The sequence below is a fragment of the Arachis hypogaea genome, chromosome 2 (genome assembly GCF_003086295.3).
Source record: "Arachis hypogaea cultivar Tifrunner chromosome 2, arahy.Tifrunner.gnm2.J5K5, whole genome shotgun sequence".
Taxonomy (NCBI): Eukaryota; Viridiplantae; Streptophyta; class Magnoliopsida; order Fabales; family Fabaceae; genus Arachis; species Arachis hypogaea.
The window spans coordinates 3,920,264-3,940,973 of record NC_092037.1 but is presented as its reverse complement, the minus strand read 5'-3'; the positions used below and the strand labels follow the sequence as shown (position 1 = coordinate 3,940,973).

At 36.6% G+C, this 20,710-nt stretch overlaps 1 protein-coding gene across 2 annotated transcripts; it reads left to right on the top strand.

Annotated features, from left to right (window-relative positions):
• Positions 1-4,360: 4,360 nt before the first annotated feature.
• LOC112733712 (mitochondrial adenine nucleotide transporter ADNT1) lies at positions 4,361-8,364 on the top strand. 2 transcript variants are annotated; one of them, XM_025782758.2, is made up of 8 exons: positions 4,361-4,754; positions 5,506-5,554; positions 5,666-5,829; positions 6,120-6,157; positions 6,649-6,761; positions 6,954-7,067; positions 7,496-7,840; positions 7,931-8,364. In XM_025782758.2, the coding sequence occupies exons 1-8, from the start codon at positions 4,582-4,584 to the stop codon at positions 8,012-8,014; spliced, it is 1,080 nt and encodes a 359-aa protein (XP_025638543.1). In that variant the 5' UTR covers positions 4,361-4,581; the 3' UTR covers positions 8,015-8,364. The 2 variants fall into 2 exon arrangements, with proteins under 2 accessions (XP_025638543.1, XP_072069581.1); XM_072213480.1 differs by having other exon boundaries at positions 4,427-4,758.
• Positions 8,365-20,710: the final 12,346 nt, after the last annotated feature.

Genomic DNA, 20,710 nt, shown 5'->3' with positions numbered 1-20,710 from the left:
TCTCTCTTGCGACATCTTCCTTCTCCTTTGGGCCATTGGACGGGTGTCCGGCTTGACGGCCAGGTGATGGGACATGACCTGGGGGTCTATTCCCGGCATATCGGCTGGTGTCATTTCTAGTAGAGGTTCTTTCAGTTCATGTGGGAGGTTCTATTAATAAACTTGAACTTTTCCTCCGTGTCACCGACCCTGAACTTTTCCAGGTCTCCCTCTGGTTCTGGTCCGGGCTTGTCGTCAACTCTGACATCTAAGTCAGCAAGGAACACTCCGGATGCTTCTTTAGATTTCTTTCTCAAGGAGAGGCTGGCGTTGTCGCAAGCGACTGCCGTTTCCAGATCTCCTCTTATGGATCCTACAGATCCGTCATCTACAACGAACTTCATAACCAACAACTTCGTGTTGATTACCGCTTCAACATCATTAATCGTTTTCCTCCCCATGATGATGTTGTAGGCAGTGGAGTCCCGTAGAACCACGAATTCGGCCATTAATGATCTCCGTCCTTGTCCTTGTCCCACGGAAGTCGGGAGGGATATTATCCCGTCCGGCTTGATGAAGTGGTCACCCAAGCCTATGACACCGTGCTGGTGAGTCATGAGGTCGGCGTCCCGTAAGCCCATCGCATCGAACACGTTGCGAAACATAATGTTCGAGTCTGCCCCCGTGTCCATAAGGATTCGCTTGACGAGGCCGGTTCCCACCCTAGCCGTAATAACCATGGGTGGGTTCTCAGGGACCTCGTTGAAACAATGATCCTCTGGCCCAAAGGGTATAGTTGGAGACCTCTTGGAGCTTTGCGCCGGCGAGGAGGAAATTGCCAGGACTTTGGCGTCTTTCTTGTGTGCAGACCTCGACTTTGGCGTTGTGTTTTTGGCAGTCACCATGTTTATTATGGTGAGGCCGTGATCGTTGTTTTCTGGTTCTTGCCGCCGTTTCGTCGATCGGGTCTTACCATCTTCATCGTGGTCGCGATGTCGTCTCCTTGGTTCCCTGATAAGGTGGGAGAATTCGACCAGTTTACCGTCCCTGATGGCTTGTTCTAGCGTATCTTTCAGGTCAAAGCAGTCCTGTGTTTGGTGCCTATAGTCTTTATGGTAATCACAGTAGAGGTTCTTGTTCCCCCCTGTACGGTCTTTCAGAGGTCGGGGTTTCGTCAATATTCCCTTTTCGGCGATTTGCTGGTACACTTCCACGATAGGGAGAGTGAGCGGGGTGTAGTTGGTGAATTTTCCTACCTGGGGAAACAGTTTGGGTGCCTTGCTCGGACCCCCGTCTCTGGCCTTCTCCTTCTGCCTTTCTCCGTTACCATGTTGCCTGGGTTGATTGTAGGAGGGCTGCCGTTTGTTGGCAGCCACGACTCGGCTGACTTCTTCATCATTTATGTATTCTTTGGCTACGGTCTGGATCTCATGCATCGTCCAAACCGATTTGGTGGTGAGATGTTTTCGGAAATCCTCATTAAGAAGGCCATTCGTCAGACAAAGGCTGGCCACAGAGTCGGTTAGTCCTTTGATTTCCAGGTATTCGTCGTTGAACCGATCTAGATACTTCCTGGTCGTCTCTCCGGTGCGTTGGGTCACGCCGAGGAGATTGATTTGGTGCTTTGCCTTTGCGATTTTAGTAGTGAATTGCGCCAAGAAGGCGCGCCTGATGTCCGAGAAGCCGGCTACAGAACCCTGCGGGAGGCTATTGAACCACCGTATCGCCGGGCCTGCCAAGGTGACCGGGAAAGCGCGGCACCTTACCTCGTCTCCCACTCCTTCGAGGTTCATTCGGGCCTCGAAGGCCGTTAGGTGCTCTTGCGGGTCCTGTGTCCCGTCATACCTCATGTCCGTTGGTTTGTCGAAGTGTCTTGGCAACCAGACCTCGAGGATGGAACGGTGGAATGGGGTGGCGCCTCTGATGACGGGTTGTCGTGTTCTCTCGGGCCTTCCTGCTCCGTTTTCGCGATCCTGTCGCATGACGCACGCCCGTTTGCCCCGGGCGTAGATGATTGTGTCGTTTCGCCTCCTGGGGCGTTCCCGCTCCTCCCGACTACTTTCCGATTCTGATCTCGGTATAGAGGTGTGCCGGGAGCGACTGCTTCGGCTGGAGGTTCTTCCCCGACTCTTGGGGGACTGAGAGTAGTCAGGGTCGGAGGTCTGCTGACGATGCTCCTGATCTGCTAGTTGGCGCTCCAGGTTCTGCACCCTGTGGCGCAGCTCTTGCATTATTCGGGCACTGTCACTGCCCGTCCCCCCGAAGGGGCGCCTCTCTTGAGCTCTCGACTGTAACCCGGTTTGTCGGGGAGGGGATCTTAATCTCTCACGAGGCAAGGCGACGGAGGCCGCCCCCTCGGGGGCTGCTGCGCGCCCGTGGTCCCCTGGACCTGGCACGATTTCCATTTAGCTTCGGTCATTTCCCACAGATGGCGCCAATGTACGGTTAGTCGTGTACCAGATGGTTCGTGTAGTGGTTGGAGTTGGTGGGGTGTGCCTAGTTCTGTGACGATGCTGGAGGTGGTCCAACCGAGCAGTCAAGGTCTCGTTGTGGAGAGATGGAGGGTGTCACCTGCAAAGACACTCCGACGCTCTAGTCAGTCAGTGCGTAGGCGAAAAGTAGGTAGGTGGTATCTGTGACATACCTTGGGGGAGGGGTAGGACCCTCCCCATTTATACCGTGTCAGGCGTGGGCCCCCAAGGGTAGAGCCCATTATGATGGAAGCTTCCTACCACAGCTGTCCAGGACGCGTGTCCGGGTTGACAGCTGGATGCTTTCTACCCGACCATTCGGGTCAGGTGGTTACCGGGTCGGTTCGGCCCGTGACCCATTTTGGGCCGGGCTGTAACATATACATATAAAATAAAAGTATTTTTTAGATAAATCATAATGATATTTTAATATTTTATTGATATTAAAATATAAGTTAATTTTTTAATTATTTCAATATCTTATTTTAATTATATCAAGCATTTAAAATATTTTTTATTTTAATAAATAATAATATATACTGTATATAAATTTATTTTAAGAAAATACGTTAAAAATAAAATTAGACATACTAACACGTGATGATATGTAGATGTGTCTACACATATCTGATTTTTTTTATTTTTTATTAAAATACGATTAGACACAATAAACATACATATTAAATGAATATTAATAAATATCATATTTAAAATGTGTTTTGACACATCGACCAATAACTTAGCAAAATATCCGAAATTCATAGATGATAACCTTCCTTCCCAAAGTGCTAAGCCGTTTGGCAACAAAGAAATTATTCTTACCAATTACAAGTAGAGATAGCAAATGGGTTACAAGTAGAGATACCAAATGGGTTGTAGTATGCTGGATTGGTCTCTTAATTCGCCAAAAATATTGGATTACACTAAAGTTTTGAGATCATAAAAAAAAAAAGTTCCTTTAATCCGCATTGCTTGACCGCGAGCTTTGGACAATAAGGAGAGCAAATCTAGCGAGAGGCCAATTATTTTCTATTTGAGATAATACTCAATTTGGTCCCTGAATTTACACGCAAGTCTTAATTTAGTCCTTAAAGTTTCAATTGCCTCTATTTGGTCCCTAAACTTTGTGAACATAACTCATGTTAGTCCTTGAAACAATTTTCAACGTACAAACGTTAATGGAACACTGTCGTGACAGCCGGATACCACACTAAACTTTGTAAAATAATGTCGTTTTGGTTTTGGTACTCAAATAACCCAAAAATAACATCCTAAATGGTGTTTATTAAAATTTTACCTAACAAAATAAGTAATACGAAGTCGTTTTTGAGCTATTTAAATATCAAAACCAAAATTACATCATTTTACAAGTTTTAACGTGACATGTGATAGCCTATAACAGCGCTCTATTAACGTTTTTATACTAAAAATGGTCTCAGGGACTAATATGAGGCACGTTTATAAACTTCGGAGACTAAATAGAGGCAATTGAAACCTCAGGGACTAAATTGAGACTCGCATGTAAGTTCAGGGACCAAATTGAGTATTATCTCTTTCTATTTTCTTTCTTTATAGACAGCCTAATCGGTTAATCCAATGAAATAATTAAGTTTTTAAAAATATCACTATAAGATGATGAGTTAATTATTTTTTAAAATAACATAAAATCAATCTATTTAATATATAAATTTTTGAAGAATAAAAATTATAATAAATTTCGAAAACAAAATCATACTTTACCCATTAAAGTATAATAGACTTATTATTCTTTAACAATAATCAATCATTAGATTATATAATTACTAGTAAAATTTTTAAGTATATAGAATAAATATTTTATAAATAAAAAATTAACTATTAAATTAAATATTATTTATGTATGTATATTTGTTAAGACTCCACTTTCTTTCAACAAAATAATTAATCAAAGAAATAATAAAATTAAAATTAAAAAAAAAGAGGATGATGACGTGGCAGTGAAGAGTGTAAGAGTAGGAATTGTTGTGAGCTCACTCTTTCTTTCTCTGACTTTATCGTTCGGCTACCAACCTTCGACGCCGCCGATCCATCACAACCATCGGAGACTCAGAGAGACACAGAGAGAGAGAGAGAGAATCGATCCCTTCTGTGTATGGCTTCGGAAGATGTGAAGAGCGGTGAATCTGCAGTCACAAAGATCGTTACTCTGGCTGAGGAAGCTAAGCTCGCTAGTCGTGAAGGCGTCGTCACCGCCGCCGCCGCTCCTTCCTACGCCTTCACCACCATCTGCAAGTCCCTTATCGCCGGTGGAGTCGCCGGAGGAGTGTCAGTTCCGTTTCTCACCTCTTTATTTATTTTTTTATGCTAAAATTGATTGAATATAATTAATTAATGATAATAGTTTGATTGGATTTTGGAAGTATTGTTGTTTTTTTGTTTGAATTTTGATGCTTTGTTGTTTTTAGGTTTCTCAAAGGAACGATTTTGATGTTTCATTGTTTCATTTGTCTGGGAACAATGAAGCATCTGGCTTCTGTGATACCAAATTATTTATTTTTAAAATTTCATAGACCGATAATTAGGGGAAATTATTGTTTTTTTTTAAATTGTATTTAACGGGATCTTGTGAGTAATATGATGTGTTGAATTGATATGACCGATGCTGTTCATTTGGGAAGTAGTACTGACTGTGCTCTTGGTTATATATCACTGTCCCTTTTATTAGGTTTGGATTGGATCATGATTGAAGAACTACTACAAATTTTGTGAATTTGCAATAAAATATTCATTGTTTTTGGAGATTCTCATGGGAACTATATGTCTTGCTAATAATTCCTTAATTTTCAGTTGATATTCGGATCTTATTACTAAGAATTTTAGTTTAGGGAACCTTAGTTGCCTCTTCCTACATGGTGTTTTTGTTGTTGTTGCATCTTTAGATCTCATACGTGATCACTAGAAAGGGAATGAATTTGCTTAACCACTCAACCAACTTCGTGTTGGTTCCTGGATCCTATTTGATAATAGTTTTAATAACTTTTATATAAATTGAAGCTTCTTTCGATTATCAATGCAGATCACGAACAGCAGTTGCCCCACTAGAACGGTTGAAGATTTTGCTACAGGTTAGTTTAACCATTTTGCTACAGCAGTATCCGAAGTTCATTGGATACCAACTAATCTGGCCGGGGTGTATTCTAATTCGTTTGATTTTGCTGGGCCTTGCTGATATGCAGGTCCAGAATCCTCATAACATTAAATACAATGGAACAGTCCAAGGCCTGAAATATATATGGAGAACTGAAGGTTTTCGTGGACTGTTCAAAGGGAATGGTACTAATTGTGCTCGGATTGTCCCTAACTCTGCAGTGAAGTTCTTCAGTTATGAGCAAGCTTCTAAGTAAGTTTTATTTTAGAAGCAAAGGAATGGTTGGCTGATTGTTCTTTTATTCGGCATTATTTTTGTTGGCATACTATTCAAAGTGGAGCATTTTGCGAATCAACTTTAAATGATAGTAGAAAGGGCGCCTTGTGGTAATGGTTGAATTGTCTTCGTGTGACCTCAAGGGCACGGGTTCATTTAAATAGGTTCACTGCTGCCAGCAGCGGCTAACATTGTTGAATTATTTAAGTGCATTCACTTCAAATATTTTAACTCTGTTTTCTGATTGTTTCTTCCTGTTTTGACAGGGGTATACTCTATATGTATAGGCAGCAAACTGGAAATGGTACATTCATTTTTTACCATTTTTTCTTATGAATAACTTGTTAGCTTAAAATTTTTTAGTCTTATTTTTTGTAGTAGAAAGTTTGTGAAATGGTTTAGATTATGAATCTCTTTTTAAAATCTGGTCTTATTTTACGCCAGCTGAGACTAATGGCTTGTTTAATTACTCAATTCTGTACGGGAAGTGAATAATTTTAGCACAAGTGTTTTAATGGCTCTTTTGATGCAAAAGTAGTTTTTCTTTTCTGTAATACATTCTTCAGTAACCCTCTTCCTTTTCAAGATCCTCATTTATTCCATTCAGTAGCAATAGTTTCCTTTTATACTGCATTCAGCAATTGAGTGAACATCATTTTGAAAAATAATCTTGTACTTATGACAGCACTAGCGGAAATGAGCTTCATCATCTATTCATCTTTGGCAATTGTTTAAAAATTTGGTGGTTTTAAAAGCCATATAGTCACTCAGCAATTTTCATTATACTTTCTGCAGAGGATGCTCAGCTGACTCCTGTTTTACGACTTGGAGCTGGAGCATGTGCTGGAATAATTGCCATGTCTGCAACTTATCCAATGGATATGGTTCGAGGCAGGATAACTGTACAGGTAAACTTTTTCCATTCTTTTTTATTTTTTACCAAACACGTTTTACTTTTGAGCTAAATTGTTAGTCGAAAATCCATGAAGGTAATACCTCCTATAATTGCTGTATGATTAATTGGAGAGTCGAATTGTGTTAAGTTTACCCTTGCCCTTTGCGGTTTATTTGACATCATGTTGTTGGTATTCTGCTTGCAGACTGAGAAATCCCCTTATCAGTATAGAGGAATGTTCCATGCTCTGTCTACCGTACTTAGGGAAGAAGGTCCACGTGCTTTATACAAGGGTTGGCTACCTTCAGTAATTGGAGTTGTGAGTAATTTAAGAATATGTATTCTCTTTTTATAGTTGATGAGTGTGACCATGATCATATACATGGAAGAGAACTTCATCCCATGTTCTTTTTTCAAAGATGATATCATTATGAATTAATAAACTTATGTTACATAGATGTTTCTACCTCGACCTCTTTGTTTTTGACAATTTCATGCTTGGATCTGTTAGCTTTTCTTTTAAATTTAAATTAATTTAAGATCCTTAACTAAGCTCTTGATAAATTATATTAGTGGGGTGAGCCTTTTCTCAATTTATTTTAAAAGCTCTTTATGTAAACTTCTAAAAGTATTTGCTGATATTTTTTTGGCCTTGCTTATTTGTGGATGTTAGACTACTATGCCACAATTTCTCGAACACGTTTCTCACATGTAGTTGACTTGATATTCTTGCTCTTATTTTTCCAGATTCCTTATGTGGGTCTCAACTTTGCTGTCTACGAGTCTTTAAAAGATTGGTTAATCAAATCCAAACCGTTTGGTCTAGCTCAAGATTCTGAGTTGAGTGTGACAACACGTCTGGCTTGTGGTGCTGTTGCTGGAACTTTTGGACAAACTGTTGCTTATCCTCTCGACGTCATTCGTCGAAGAATGCAGATGGTGGGCTGGAACCATGCTGCTTCTGTTGTAGCTGGGGATGGAAGAGGCAAGGTCCCGCTCGAATACACTGGAATGATAGATGCATTTAGGAAAACTGTTCGGTACGAGGGATTTGGTGCATTATACAAGGGTCTGGTGCCGAATTCTGTAAAGGTCAGTCTCATCTAATATACTCGAGGTACAATCCTTTTAGTGGCCTTACTTTTGTTGCATTGTAACATTCTTCAACTTGCTGTTTTGCAGGTGGTGCCGTCCATAGCAATCGCATTTGTAACTTACGAGGTGGTGAAGGACATTCTAGGAGTCGAGTTCCGAATATCAGACTGAAGTTTGATATCAGTATGATATCCATTTAACCGTTTGGTTTTCGTTTTTGTAGGCAAGGGGATGCAGAGATGATAGATCATAGTTGTTATTTTTCTTTCTTTTTAGAAACTCTTAGATTTAGTGTCCATAAATTTATTCCCTTGTTTTTTTTCCTTGTGAACATTCTGTAGCTTTCACAGCTGCTTATTCATCTTCTATGTCAATAAGTTGTGGAAAAAACAATGCAACTACATAGCTACCTTGCTCTTTGCACGAGTCAAGAAAGCGTTTTTCCTCCTAGTGGAATTTGCAGTGAAAGATTATTGAGATTTTAGATCCCTATTCAAAGCAAATTGAAGGTTTGGAACTAATGTGTTATATCATTTTTTTATGTGCATGTTTCTAAGGAACCTGGTTAATGCAATGTTTGTTTTATCTACTACCATGCTTTTGAAAGTTTTATATATGTGAAAAATTGAGGCTATGCACATATTATAGGTTCAGTTCAATTGATTGGATAATGTTTCTATAGCGTTAGTATCCTCACAAAATATAACCTTAATTAGTGATGGTGAACCTGAAAATGACGTTTTTTTTTTTATCAAAGACAGGGAGACTCGAACCCACAACCTCTTAATTGAGTATGGGGAGATTATGCTATTTGAGTTATAATTTATTGGCTGAAAATGACATATGTTGATGTATTACAAAATTCAGGTAAGAATTAATTGATTGTATCTATTTAAGTAATTATATTATTAGGAAAAGTTTGAAAGAAATGCCCGGAAAAATGAGCAAATTAAAACACTGGGATTTTAAGATCCTTTGTCGTGGGCAAGCGCAAAGACAATGGAATCCAAGAAGTAGGAGGATATTGTTGATCTGAAAGAAGCAAAGAGCGCAAAGAATGGTGTTCAGTTGATGATATGGTTCCATACACAAACAGAAAGAGATATACAGTTTGCAACGGCACAATGGTCTGTCTGAAGGAGTTGAAAATCAAGGGATACAAGGGTACAATATTTTCAAATTGGGTTGGACATTGTTCCTACTTCCTACTGAAACATGACACGTGTATCTCTGAAGTATTGCAACAATTGCTGCATGCTACCTCAGTTGCCTCAACAAAGTTGCAAGCAGAAGCATGAACAAATTTGGCCTAAATTTTCCCACACCCCCACTAATAACGTCAAAGAGGACATATTTTTCTTAGTAGATATTTCTGAGCAGGTAATTCTCAGATCTTCATGTTTCCCATGTTACCGCAATTAAAAGTCACTGCTAAAAGTAGTTGTAGATAGACTTGTAGCTAAAAGTCACTGCTATGTGTGATACTTATCTTCCATATTTTTCAATAAATCGAATTTGAAGAGGAACATACGAATTACCATGAACTAAAAATTGAAATACAGGAATCAAATTTTCTGTTTTTACCATCTTCTGCAGGTAGCTTCAGGATTTCAAGAGAATATGGCAGGAGAAAAGCTGTCTTCCTCTCTATCACTACTTCAAATTCAAGAATGTCCTTTGCTCGGAGAACGCTGCAAGAAGAGTTGCTGCTGAACTCTCTGTAAAGGTAACTATAAACTTGATGACTCTATAGTTATTGATATTTGAAATTGCTCCATATGAATCTAGTACCAACTCAAATAGACTTTCTAGGGGCCTGAAGAGATAGATAACTACTATGGTCAAGATAAGGATCTGATTTCATTATGGATTCAACCATTAGAATGTGCATTAGGACAGCTTCTGTGGCAGTTGCAACTTGGTGAGCATGTAAGTACTTTTCTAAATCAAGCTGAGTTTATCCCTTTCAGTTCTGTTTTCAAAGCTAAAAAGGATGGCAACAATGTTGAAAACATCATTGTGTATTTTTTTTTTTTTTTGTTTCTCACAGAGTCACGTATCCCTCAACCCAGCAGGCCAGTCGTGGATCGGAGCTCAATTTAAGGGTTTGCCGCTAGTTAATGGGTTGCTGCATGCACAAGGCAGTATTGAACTCTCGACACTTGTTTAAGTGGACAAGTGAGCTAATCACTATACCACCCTAACTTTATTCATAATTGTGTATTTATCAGAGCAGGTTCTGGTCATTTCCCTATGTGTGAGGCCCAAGCAAACACTTTTTTTGAGTCTCTCTCTATATTTCCATTATTAGTGTATCAGCCTGATCAAGTGAATGAGCTGATAATCAAATCTATTCTTGTTTAAGTGGAGATTCAATATTATCAGTCAATTCATTAAGAAGCCATTATTATTAAATGCATCGAATGAGTGCACGCTTGATCACAAGTACAAGAAATCATTATGAATTTTTGCTACAAATGTTTTACTGCTCAACAACATCACACATTAAAATGTTCATCATATCATAATTTTATATAAAATTAACGTTTATTAGGAACAGCTTCTAAGAAAAAAGTTTAAACTTTGCAACAAAATTTCCACAAAGACAATAATTCCATTGGTCACACAAAAGGCTTGAATGATACTCCTCTCATGCGCCTAGTATAAGATGATGCTTGCAAGCTTAATTTGGATATTCCTTTTGAAATTTTGGTAACATAAATGCTAATTATATTACTGGATTGTAACATCTAGCTTTCAACTAAACTCTCTGCGAGGATTAAGCTTGATGATCAATGGGTATTCATATTTCATATCTCTCTATCTCATGGCATTTCTTGTGGATTCCAACTCAAAACAGATTTTCAAGAGGGCCTGAAGATGAAATTCTGAAGTCAAATTTTTTGTTAGTCTACTTTGGGCTGGGCTTTTTTTTTTCAAATTGATACATACATCATTCTACAAAAACATTGATGGAACATTGCTTATGGGATGAATCCTGCTTCCTAGCATGAGTGCTCATTTTATGTTTGATATGGGTAATTATTTATGCAGTAAAAAAAAGTTATGTTTACCATCGTGACATTACGTAATTGAATGCACGTGTAAAACTATTTTATATTGAGAATGCATCGAATTACATTTAATAAGAAATGACATAAAAAGCAAAAAAGATCTAAACAGAGAACATAATTCCAATTGCATGTACTCATGATATTCTAATATTACATTGAACTTGTTAAATATCTTTTTCTTGACAAGCGTATGTTTGTTTTCACTATTACCAACCCGAGTAAATGTTAGGTTCCAAAAAATAATAATAACATCAACTTGAGCTGCTCCTCACTAATATTAGCATCAAGAGTATCCAGATGCTCATTTTAAAAATTGTAGAAGACCGAATTTGCTTCACTTGACAAACAAATTATGGACCATCTTGTTATTAGATAAATAAATGTGATTAAAATGTGCAAGGCCAAAGAAAATGTTGAAGGTTGGTTTATATGTGAAAATATTTATATTCTTTACAAAGTGAAAGGCTTCAGTTAGCCATATTTCAAAGTCTTAAACTAAATTCAAAGGGGCAATTAGTGTAGAACCGGCACAAACATATACACTATATTATAAATTGACCTTTGCAATGTGAAATATCAAATGTCACGATCTTGTTTTTATGGTTTAATAAACTAAAGTTGATTCATCTGACCAATCCCCTAATTTAACTTGGATATGACTTGCATATTCATGCCACAGTTGAAGCCTTCTTCAACTTGCAGTTTTGTTACATCTTAGAGACTTAAAAAGACACAATAAAAGTTCCAAACAAACTATTAAACTAAGACTAAGGCATTAAATTATTAAGTAAGACAATTACCATGCATTCTTGTTATTAATAACTTCATAATAATATAATATGTTACCGGCCATGATATACATACAAAAATCTGGTGCCAAAATGCTCTTAGTTTTATATAGTTTCTACAAAGACTAGTAGTGTCAATTGGTGACACGGAAACAACACCACTTGCAAGAAAGAATTAAAAAATGAGTTATACCAAAAACGTGGCGAAAAAGTAAGCGTAGCAATTGATACCAAAAAACGTGGCTATAGAAAATTGTCCACAGTTGAACAGGCGACCATTTGAAAAGCGTAACCAGTTATAGCCACATTTTTCAGCTTTTCAGTACACTTTAAAACATGGTAAAAGACAAATTTTCTTGTAGTAAAATAACCGGAAAAAAAAAAAAACACTGAAGATGGATTATGTTTTACAAATGTAACCTTAATTATTTTTTGTATTAGAGCATCAATTACAAAAGTAATCTGCAGAATCTAGCAAGTTCTCTAATCTGACTGCTCAAAGAATTGCATTTATTATTGGTTGCATATTTCACTGTCAGTGATTTTTGATATCAATATTAGTGTGGAATATATTTTTCATTTAGATTTTTTGTCATGCAAGTATGTTTGCTACTAACTATCTTATTTTCTTTTACAAAATTTACATATTTGCTTCTTCACACGATAAACATAGCAGTGGATCGTGTCCAATAGTATTTTTTTTTTTAAAATTTAATGTATCTAACAGTAATAAGTGTGTAATAGTTAAAATATAAGTGGTTTACTCCTTGTTTAAGGAGAGTTGGGTTTTAGCTTTATGATTTTTTTATTTTTTGTTATGTATATATAAAAAGGAATTTCAAAAAAAAAAGAAAATTTATATATATACACACAGTTGATCATTGGTATCACCCGCTTAAAATACTAGTATTAGTAAAACAAAAAATTTTGTTTTAATTTGTATAATGGACTAATATTTTAACAACTTTCTTTTATGAAGTTGTATTGTATGATAAATCGTATTTTTTTTTATTAAATTCTCTTTTTCACTTTTTTCCCTCAAGGTATTATATCCACAATTCCATAGTGTTGTTTTCAAACAACAGAAATGTTTAGCAATTAATTGAGAAACTAGCAATACTAAGAGAACATAAAAGAAGGTTTAGATATTTATAAATCTGTGATTCCATCATTTCACTCTTGCCATCGTCATCAAATATTTTGCCATAATAATTAAGTTGCCAAGTTATTATGTCATCAATAAATACGTACATACATATTTTTGCTCTAAAAGATACGCATAGTTTTGTATGAGAAATGTTTTGTGACAATTAGAATTTATTATTTTTTGTCATTATTTAGTCATTAATATAATTTTTTTAATTTAATTTTTTTATTCTAATAATCTAACAACATTCTTTATCCCATACTTTTAAATATTAATGACTAATTGATGACAAAAAATAATAAATTCTAATAGTTTTTTAACATTTTTTATTTTATATTCTGTATGTACACTTTTTAACCCACATTCACAAAAATACACATGATTAGGAGATATAATAACATTGTGAGTTTCAATATTATTTTTCTTATTATGTGTAAATTGGAAGTGCATTACTCGTTTATTGTTGTGTTCATTTAGTAGAAATGACAGCAAAATGCCTCAGAGAAGCAATGGTGTTTGAAGAAGAAGAGCTCGGAACTAAGACAAGTGAATGATGCTGCTAAAGTTGTTTCAGTTGAATCTTCACCATGATTTCATGGCTACATTTGTCAAGTTTCTTAACATTACACTTAAATGTTTCAACTATTATTATCCAATAAAAATCGTAAAAAATGTCGGGGGTATTTACGGGTACGAGTAACTCGATTACCGTACCCCTCCAAAACCGATTTGATTACATTGGGTTCATAATTAGATACAATTGGGTTAGATCTGATCAAATTCGACCTTAATTAGTTCGGGTATTAATTCTGAAATTGTAGAATTCGATTACCTAATTAATTTAATATTAATTAAAAAAAATCTAATAATATATATACAAATAATTCTAAAATCTTTTAAATTAAGATAATTATTTAAATTTTAATATATTTATAGTAGTAGATAATTTTTTTTAAATTTTATTTTTAATTGAGTACCCAATTACTTAAACCGATCAAATCCGAATTTAGTCAGTTCGGATTCACTTATTAAAATTATCAAGCATAAGAAATTAAAAAACGGTACTAGCTATTACCTTGGTTGTGGTAAAAGTTTGAAACCCTCCTCAAATTGCAATCTTAATTTGTCGCATCTCTCCCGGAATCAAAAACACAAAAAATTATCAGTTCCAAAGAAATTACATTGAAGCAATGTTCTGAAAATCGGTTCGAACCGGCCGGTCGGACCGGTCGAACCGTGAACCGGTGGCTGTAGCGGTTCAGACAATAGTAAAAACCGCAGTATTTGAAAACCGAGCTTGAACCGACGAACCGGTCGGTTATCGGTCGGTCGAACCGAACCGGGACCCGGCCGGTTTTTTAACATTGCAGCAAAACGCCGCCGTTTTGTGCTGCTGAGGGAACCCTAATTGAGTTTTCTTTCTCCTTCGCAAGTTCGCAGCCTCCAGCCCTCCACTTCCTCGTTCCTCCAGCCTTCCAAGGAAAGGAACAGAACACCACCCAGTCACCGCACTCACCGCACTCACCGCACTCACCGCCCAGTTGTCAACTCCAGACTCCAGGAGGCCCTCAACGCACTCACCGCCGTCGCACTCACGCCCTCAACTCCAGCCTTCAGCACGGTCACGCCTTCACCGCCGTTGCACTCACGCCCTCACCGCCGTCGCACTCACGCCCTCTGCCACTTCGCATGTCACCTCCGTCGAGCTCTGCCTCTGAGAAAGCAGTAGAGAAGCGTTGAAGTGTTGAAGCGTTGTCCTTCAAGCTCTGAGAGAAAGCAACAGATTTCCTCATTTTCAGGTAATTTTTAATTAGGTTATCAACATGATTTTGTGATGCAATCCGATTATGAAAACTGAAACTGTTATGAGTTCATTGATTCTGAAAACTAAAACTGTTATGAGTTCATTGATTCTGAGTCTCCACTCTATGAAAACTGAAACTGTTATGAGTTCATTTTGTGATTTCATTGATTCTGATGAACTGAACTGATGAACTGAACTCTGGGTCTCTACTATCTGAAACTGTTTTGAATTTATTTTTTGATTTCATTGATTCTGATGAACTGTGCTCTAATGAACTGAACTCTGAGTAAACTGTTATGAATTTATTTTTTGATTTCGTTGATTCTGATGAACTGTGCTTTGATGAACTGAACTCTGAGTAAACTGTTATGAATTTATTTTTTGATTTCATTGATTCTGATGAACTGTGCTCTGATGAACTGAACTCTGATTAAACTGTTATGAATTTATTTTTTGATTTCATTATTTCTGATGAACTGTGCTATGATGAACTGAACTCTGAGTCTCTACTCTCTGAAACTGTTATGAAATAATTTTGGGATTTCATTGATTCTGATGAACTGAACTCTGATGAACTGAATTCTGATTTTGTGAACAAAGAATTTTATTGAACCTGAGATGTTGTACTTGTTTGTATACTCTGATTTTGGATTTTGGATGTTGTTTGTTCATTTATTGTGAAATTGAGAGTTGAGATTATTGGGTTGGATTGCTGGTAATATTTAGGTATGGAAGAAAGTATCAACCAAGACCTATGTTGAGTTTGATTGGTTGTTTGAGGACTTTTGAACTTTGAATTTGTATTTGAATGAGATTATAATATTTGGTTTATGTAGTACTTTTAATTTGAATGATATTTTAAAGTTTAGATTAGACTATAATTATATTTTCATGTGCTTATTTACATTTTAATTATTTTTATTATAAAACGGTTTTTACGGTTCAACCACGGTCAAACCGGTTGAACCTATGAACCAGTGAACCAGTGCCTAGAGCGGTTCGATGACCGGTTCGGTTTTCAGAACCTTGCATTGAAGACAGCTACCACACTCAACACCATTCTTGTTATTAGTTAATAACCTGATGATATGCATTGATATTATAGTTAACTAATTTCAACAAAGACTAGTTACCGTTGTTCACCCTTGTGCTATTTGAATATTGTGTTTCAACCTTCAAAGAAGAATATAAAAATGAAGTAAATAGCAAAGCCAACTATGCACTCTGTTAGTACTAGACAAATGACACAGCAAAATATAAAGATAAAAAATTAGAAATTTGTATAAAATATGAAAACAATTGAATAATTTTTTTTGAGAATTACAACTTCTCTCGTCACAAGGAAACTACAATAACACTCTTTCTTGACAAAAAGAAAACACACTTCTCTCTATATATAGAAGAAAACCACTCAAAGAAATATTATGTTATTCTATTTGGATGACTTGATTGAAATGAAATAAAGAAAAACTCAATTTATAGGTGAGTCTCTTCAATATGAATCATTCATCAATTAGAGGTATATAATTCTTCTCTTTTTCAACCATTAAAATTCTAAGGTTATAAACTAGGATTGTTTATTACCTTTCATTTTATTTAGTTATTATTTATTTATTTTCTAAAATTAGCTTTACTAATTTTCACAATCTCTCATTTAAAGCTAATTTTGATAAATTTTCAAAATTCATGTTGCTCTTATATTCCATAGGCCGTATGAGGATCTACACCATTCAAACTTTTCTGTGTTGATTGGTTTTGTCATGGCATCTGCTAGGTTATCTTTAGTGTGAATCTTCTGCATATTAACACTTCCTTCTTCTACTACTTCCCGAACAAAGTAATATTATACTCCAATGTGTTTTGTTCTTGAATGAAAGGCAGGATTCCTTGCAATGTGCAAAGTACTCTGACTGTCACAATACACAGAAATCTTTGTTGTTTGTGCCTGAGTTCTTCTATCAACCTTTGGATCCAAATAGCTTCCTTCATGCTTGCGTAGCTACCATATATTCAGCTTCTGTAGTAGATAAAGCTACAACAGTCTGTAATTTAGATAGCCAGCTCACAACTCTTCCTGCAAGTGTAAACACATAGCCTGTAGTAGATTTTCGTTTATCAAGATCACCTACAAAGTCTGAGTCGACATATCCATTGACAATGAATTCCAATCCTCCAAAACATAATGCAACATTCGAGGTCCCTTTGATGTATCTCAAGATCCTCTTAACAACATTCCAATGCTCTTTACCTGGATTTGCCATAAATCAACTTACCACCGCAACTGCTTGAGTAATATCTGGCCTTGTACAGATCATGGCATACATAAGGCTTCCTACTACTGATGCATACGACACTCGAGACATTTCCATCCTCTCTGCTTCACTAATCACTACTAGGGCAGATACTTGAGGATAATTTAAAATTCATAGGAAGTGGGATTGAAATTGGCTTACATTCTTGCATGTTGAAGCGTTGCAAGATCTTCTTTAAATGATTCTTTTGCGATAGCCAAATCTTCCTATCTTTTTTGTCTCGGTGAATTTGCATCCCTAAAATCTTGTTTGCTGGTCCCAAATCTTTCATATCAAACTCCCTAGCCAACTGTGCCTTCAATTCTTGGATTTGATCTTTGTTGGGACCTACCACCAACATGTCATTCACATATAACAGCAGAATGATGAAATCATTATCACCAGATCTCTTGTAATAGGTACAATGATCTGAACTAAGTTTGTTATATCCAAGGATAATAATGAAAGAATCAAATCTCTTGTACCAACACCTTGGCGCCTGCTTTAGACCGTACAGAGATTTAGTTAACCTGCAAATCAAGTTTTCTTTTCCTTGTTCTTCAAAACCTTCTGGTTGGAGCATATATATCTCTTCTTCAAGTTTCCCATGAAAAAAAGCAATCTTTACATCTAATTGCTCTAGATGTAAATCAAATGCAGCAGACATAGCCAAAACTACTCTAATAGTAGTTAGTCTCACCACTGGAGAAAATATTTCATTGAAGTCAACACTTTCTTTCTGAGTATATCCCTTGACAATCAATCTTGCACGATATCGTTCCACCTGATCATTATTATCTCGTTTGATCTTGTAAACCCATTTGTTACCAATGGCTTTCCGACCTGTTGGAAGTTGAACAAGTTTCCAGATATGAGATATGGTTCCTATGTAATGCTTCAATTTCTTCTTGCATTGCTGTCATCCACATAGAAGCGTCTGGATTGCGCATTGCCTCCATAAAAAGATGTTAGCTCTCCATCTTCTGTCAAAAGACAATATGCATCATGGTTTGTCAAAACATAATTTGAGTGCCATGATGGTATTCTTTGTCGAGTGGATCGACGAACTTCTATGTCATTGGCCTCTGCTTCTTGTTCTCTGTGTTGTGGTTCTGCTTCAGAAAGATCATTTTCTCTGCATTTTTCATCTATTTGAACAGTGGTTATCTCTTTAACAGTGCTGTCATTTTCTTGTTCTTTTTGCAATTCATCTTCTGCAAATATCACATCTCTACTGACAACGACCTTGCGGGCAGTGGGATCCCACAGACGATACCCCTTAACTCCGTCAGCATAACCCAATAATATACATTTTCTAGACTTTGGGTTCAACTTTGTTCTTTCCTGGGAATTGTACATCATGTACACAGGACAACTAAATATATGCAAAGAAGAATACTTAGGTGGCTTACCTTGCCACATCTCCATTGGTGTCTTCAACCCAATTGCAGTTGATGGTGACTGATTTATCACATAACAGGCAGTTTTAACAGCTTCTACCCAAAAAGACTTGGCTAAACCTGCAGTTTGCAACATAGCTCGTGCTCATTCTAGGAGAGTCCTATTTATTCGCTCTGTTACACTATTTTGCTGAGGCGTATATGCAACAGTGAATTGTCGTTGAATACCTGCTTGCTTGCAAAATGTTAGAAAATCACCATCGACATATTCTCCTCCATTATTTATCCTTAAACACTTGATCTTCCTTCCAGATTCAAGTTCTAACCTTGCTTTGAACTCTTTGAACATCGCAAACACGTCTGACTTCTTCTTGATTGGGTACACCCATGACCTCCTAGAGTTATCATCAATAAACGATACAAGATATTTTGCTCCTCCTAGGGACATCTCTGGTGACTCCCATACATCAGAATGAATCAACTCCAATATGTGTTTGCTCCGAGCAGTTGATCTGCCAAACTTTAATTTATGTTGCTTGCTTGTAACGCGGTGCTTACAAAACGGTAAGTTTACCAATTTGAGCCAGGGAATGAGATTACGTTCTACAAGAATCTTCAAGCCTCGTTCTGACATGTGGCCCAGTTTGCAATGCCATATCGTCGTCATTTCTTCTTGACTTGCTAAAGCAACTGATGCCTCTGCCTCTTGTAAAGTATCTCCCATAAGCATGTATAGATTTGTTGTAACCTTTTCTGCTTTTATTACCACAAGAGTTCCTTTAACAACTTTCAAGATCCCACTTTCAATATAGATCTTGTAACCAAGTTCATCCAATTGCCCAATCGACAACAAATTCTTCTTCAAGCCTTTCACGTGTCTTACCCCTTGAAGTGAACGAATAGAACCATCAAATATTTTTATTTTGACAGTACCCATTTCAACAATTTCTAAGACATGATCGTTTCCTATAAACACCGATCCTTCCAAGACAGGTTCATATGTACAAAACCAATCACGATGAGGATTCATGTGCCAGGTTGCTCCTGAATCAACAATCCAAACATCAGTGAGCTGTTTGCTGCCTTTAGAACCAATTGTTGCTTCGCCATACAGGATTTCTCCATCATCAAAGGTGCTTGCAATACATTCTTGAGAACTTGATCCTTTTAGAACCTTCTCTATACTCTTCTTATTCCAACAATCTTTCTTGAAGTGCCCTCTCTTACCATTATTGTAGCATTTGACCTGCTTCTTACTTTGTGACTTTAGTCTACTTTGACTCCCACTGGAACCACGCTCCATTGATCTCCCTCTTGTCATCAACAAAGCCTCTGCTTGTTTTGAGTTCTCTAATCTATCTTCCTTATTCTTGCGCCTAGATTCTTCTTCAAGAACCCGCAGCAGCCATGTTATCAAAAGAAAGATAATCAGTCAAAACATTATTAGTTAAGTTAATGATAAGCTAATCATATGAATCTGGTAGACTTTGAAGTAAGAGCTCTGCACGTTCATTTTTTGCTATGGTATATTCCAACTATGAGAGTTAGGAAAATAGCGTATTTAGTTTGTTGATGTGATCCGTTGCCGATGTGGACTCACTCATTGGAAGAGTATAAAGTCTTCTCTTCAAGAATATCTTGTTGTGAAGTGACTTGACTTCATATAATTTAGTGAGAGCATCCCAAATTTTCTTTGCTATCTTTTTCTCTGCTACACTTGATAAAATTGAGTCAGCTAGTGCCAAGTATAAGTTTGCAATAGATTTGTTGTCCATCTCTTTCCATTTTTCATCTGTAATTCCAGTAGGTCTACCTTCAATTGCTATCACGCAATTGTCTTTTCTCATAATGGCTTTTATCTTCAATTTCATACAGAAAAATACTCGCACTAAATTTTGGAATTTCATACTTTGCTATCATTTTTTTAGACGGTAACTCGCAGCGAAAAAAAAAAATACATTAATCAGTAACATTTGGCTCTAATACCACTGATAAGTACCATATAAATGACACAGCAAAATATAGAGATGAAAAATTAGAAATTTGTATAAAATATGAAAATAATTGAATAACTTTTTTCGAGAATTACAACTTCTCTCTATCACAAGGAGACTACAATAACACTCTCTCTTAATAAAAAGAGAACACACTTCTCTCTCTATATAGGAGAAAATCACTCAAAAGAAATATTATGTTATTCTATCTGGATTACTTGAATGAAATGAATTAAAGAAAAACTCAAATTATAGGTGAGTCTCTTTAATATGAACCATCCGTCAATTAGAAGTATATAATTCTTCTCTTTTTCAACAATTAAAATTCTAAAATTATAAATTAGGATTGTTTATTACCTTTCATTTTAT

Excerpts from the sequence above, each read along its gene's own strand:
- LOC112733712 (XM_025782758.2), top strand. The coding sequence starts at position 4,582 with ATGGCTTCGGAAGATGTGAAGAGCGGTGAATCTGCAGTCACAAAGATC. Across the intron at positions 5,555-5,665 it reads GGTTGAAGATTTTGCTACAG|GTCCAGAATCCTCATAACAT; the intron begins GTTAGTTTAACC and ends GCTGATATGCAG. Across the intron at positions 7,841-7,930 it reads TGGTGCCGAATTCTGTAAAG|GTGGTGCCGTCCATAGCAAT; the intron begins GTCAGTCTCATC and ends GCTGTTTTGCAG.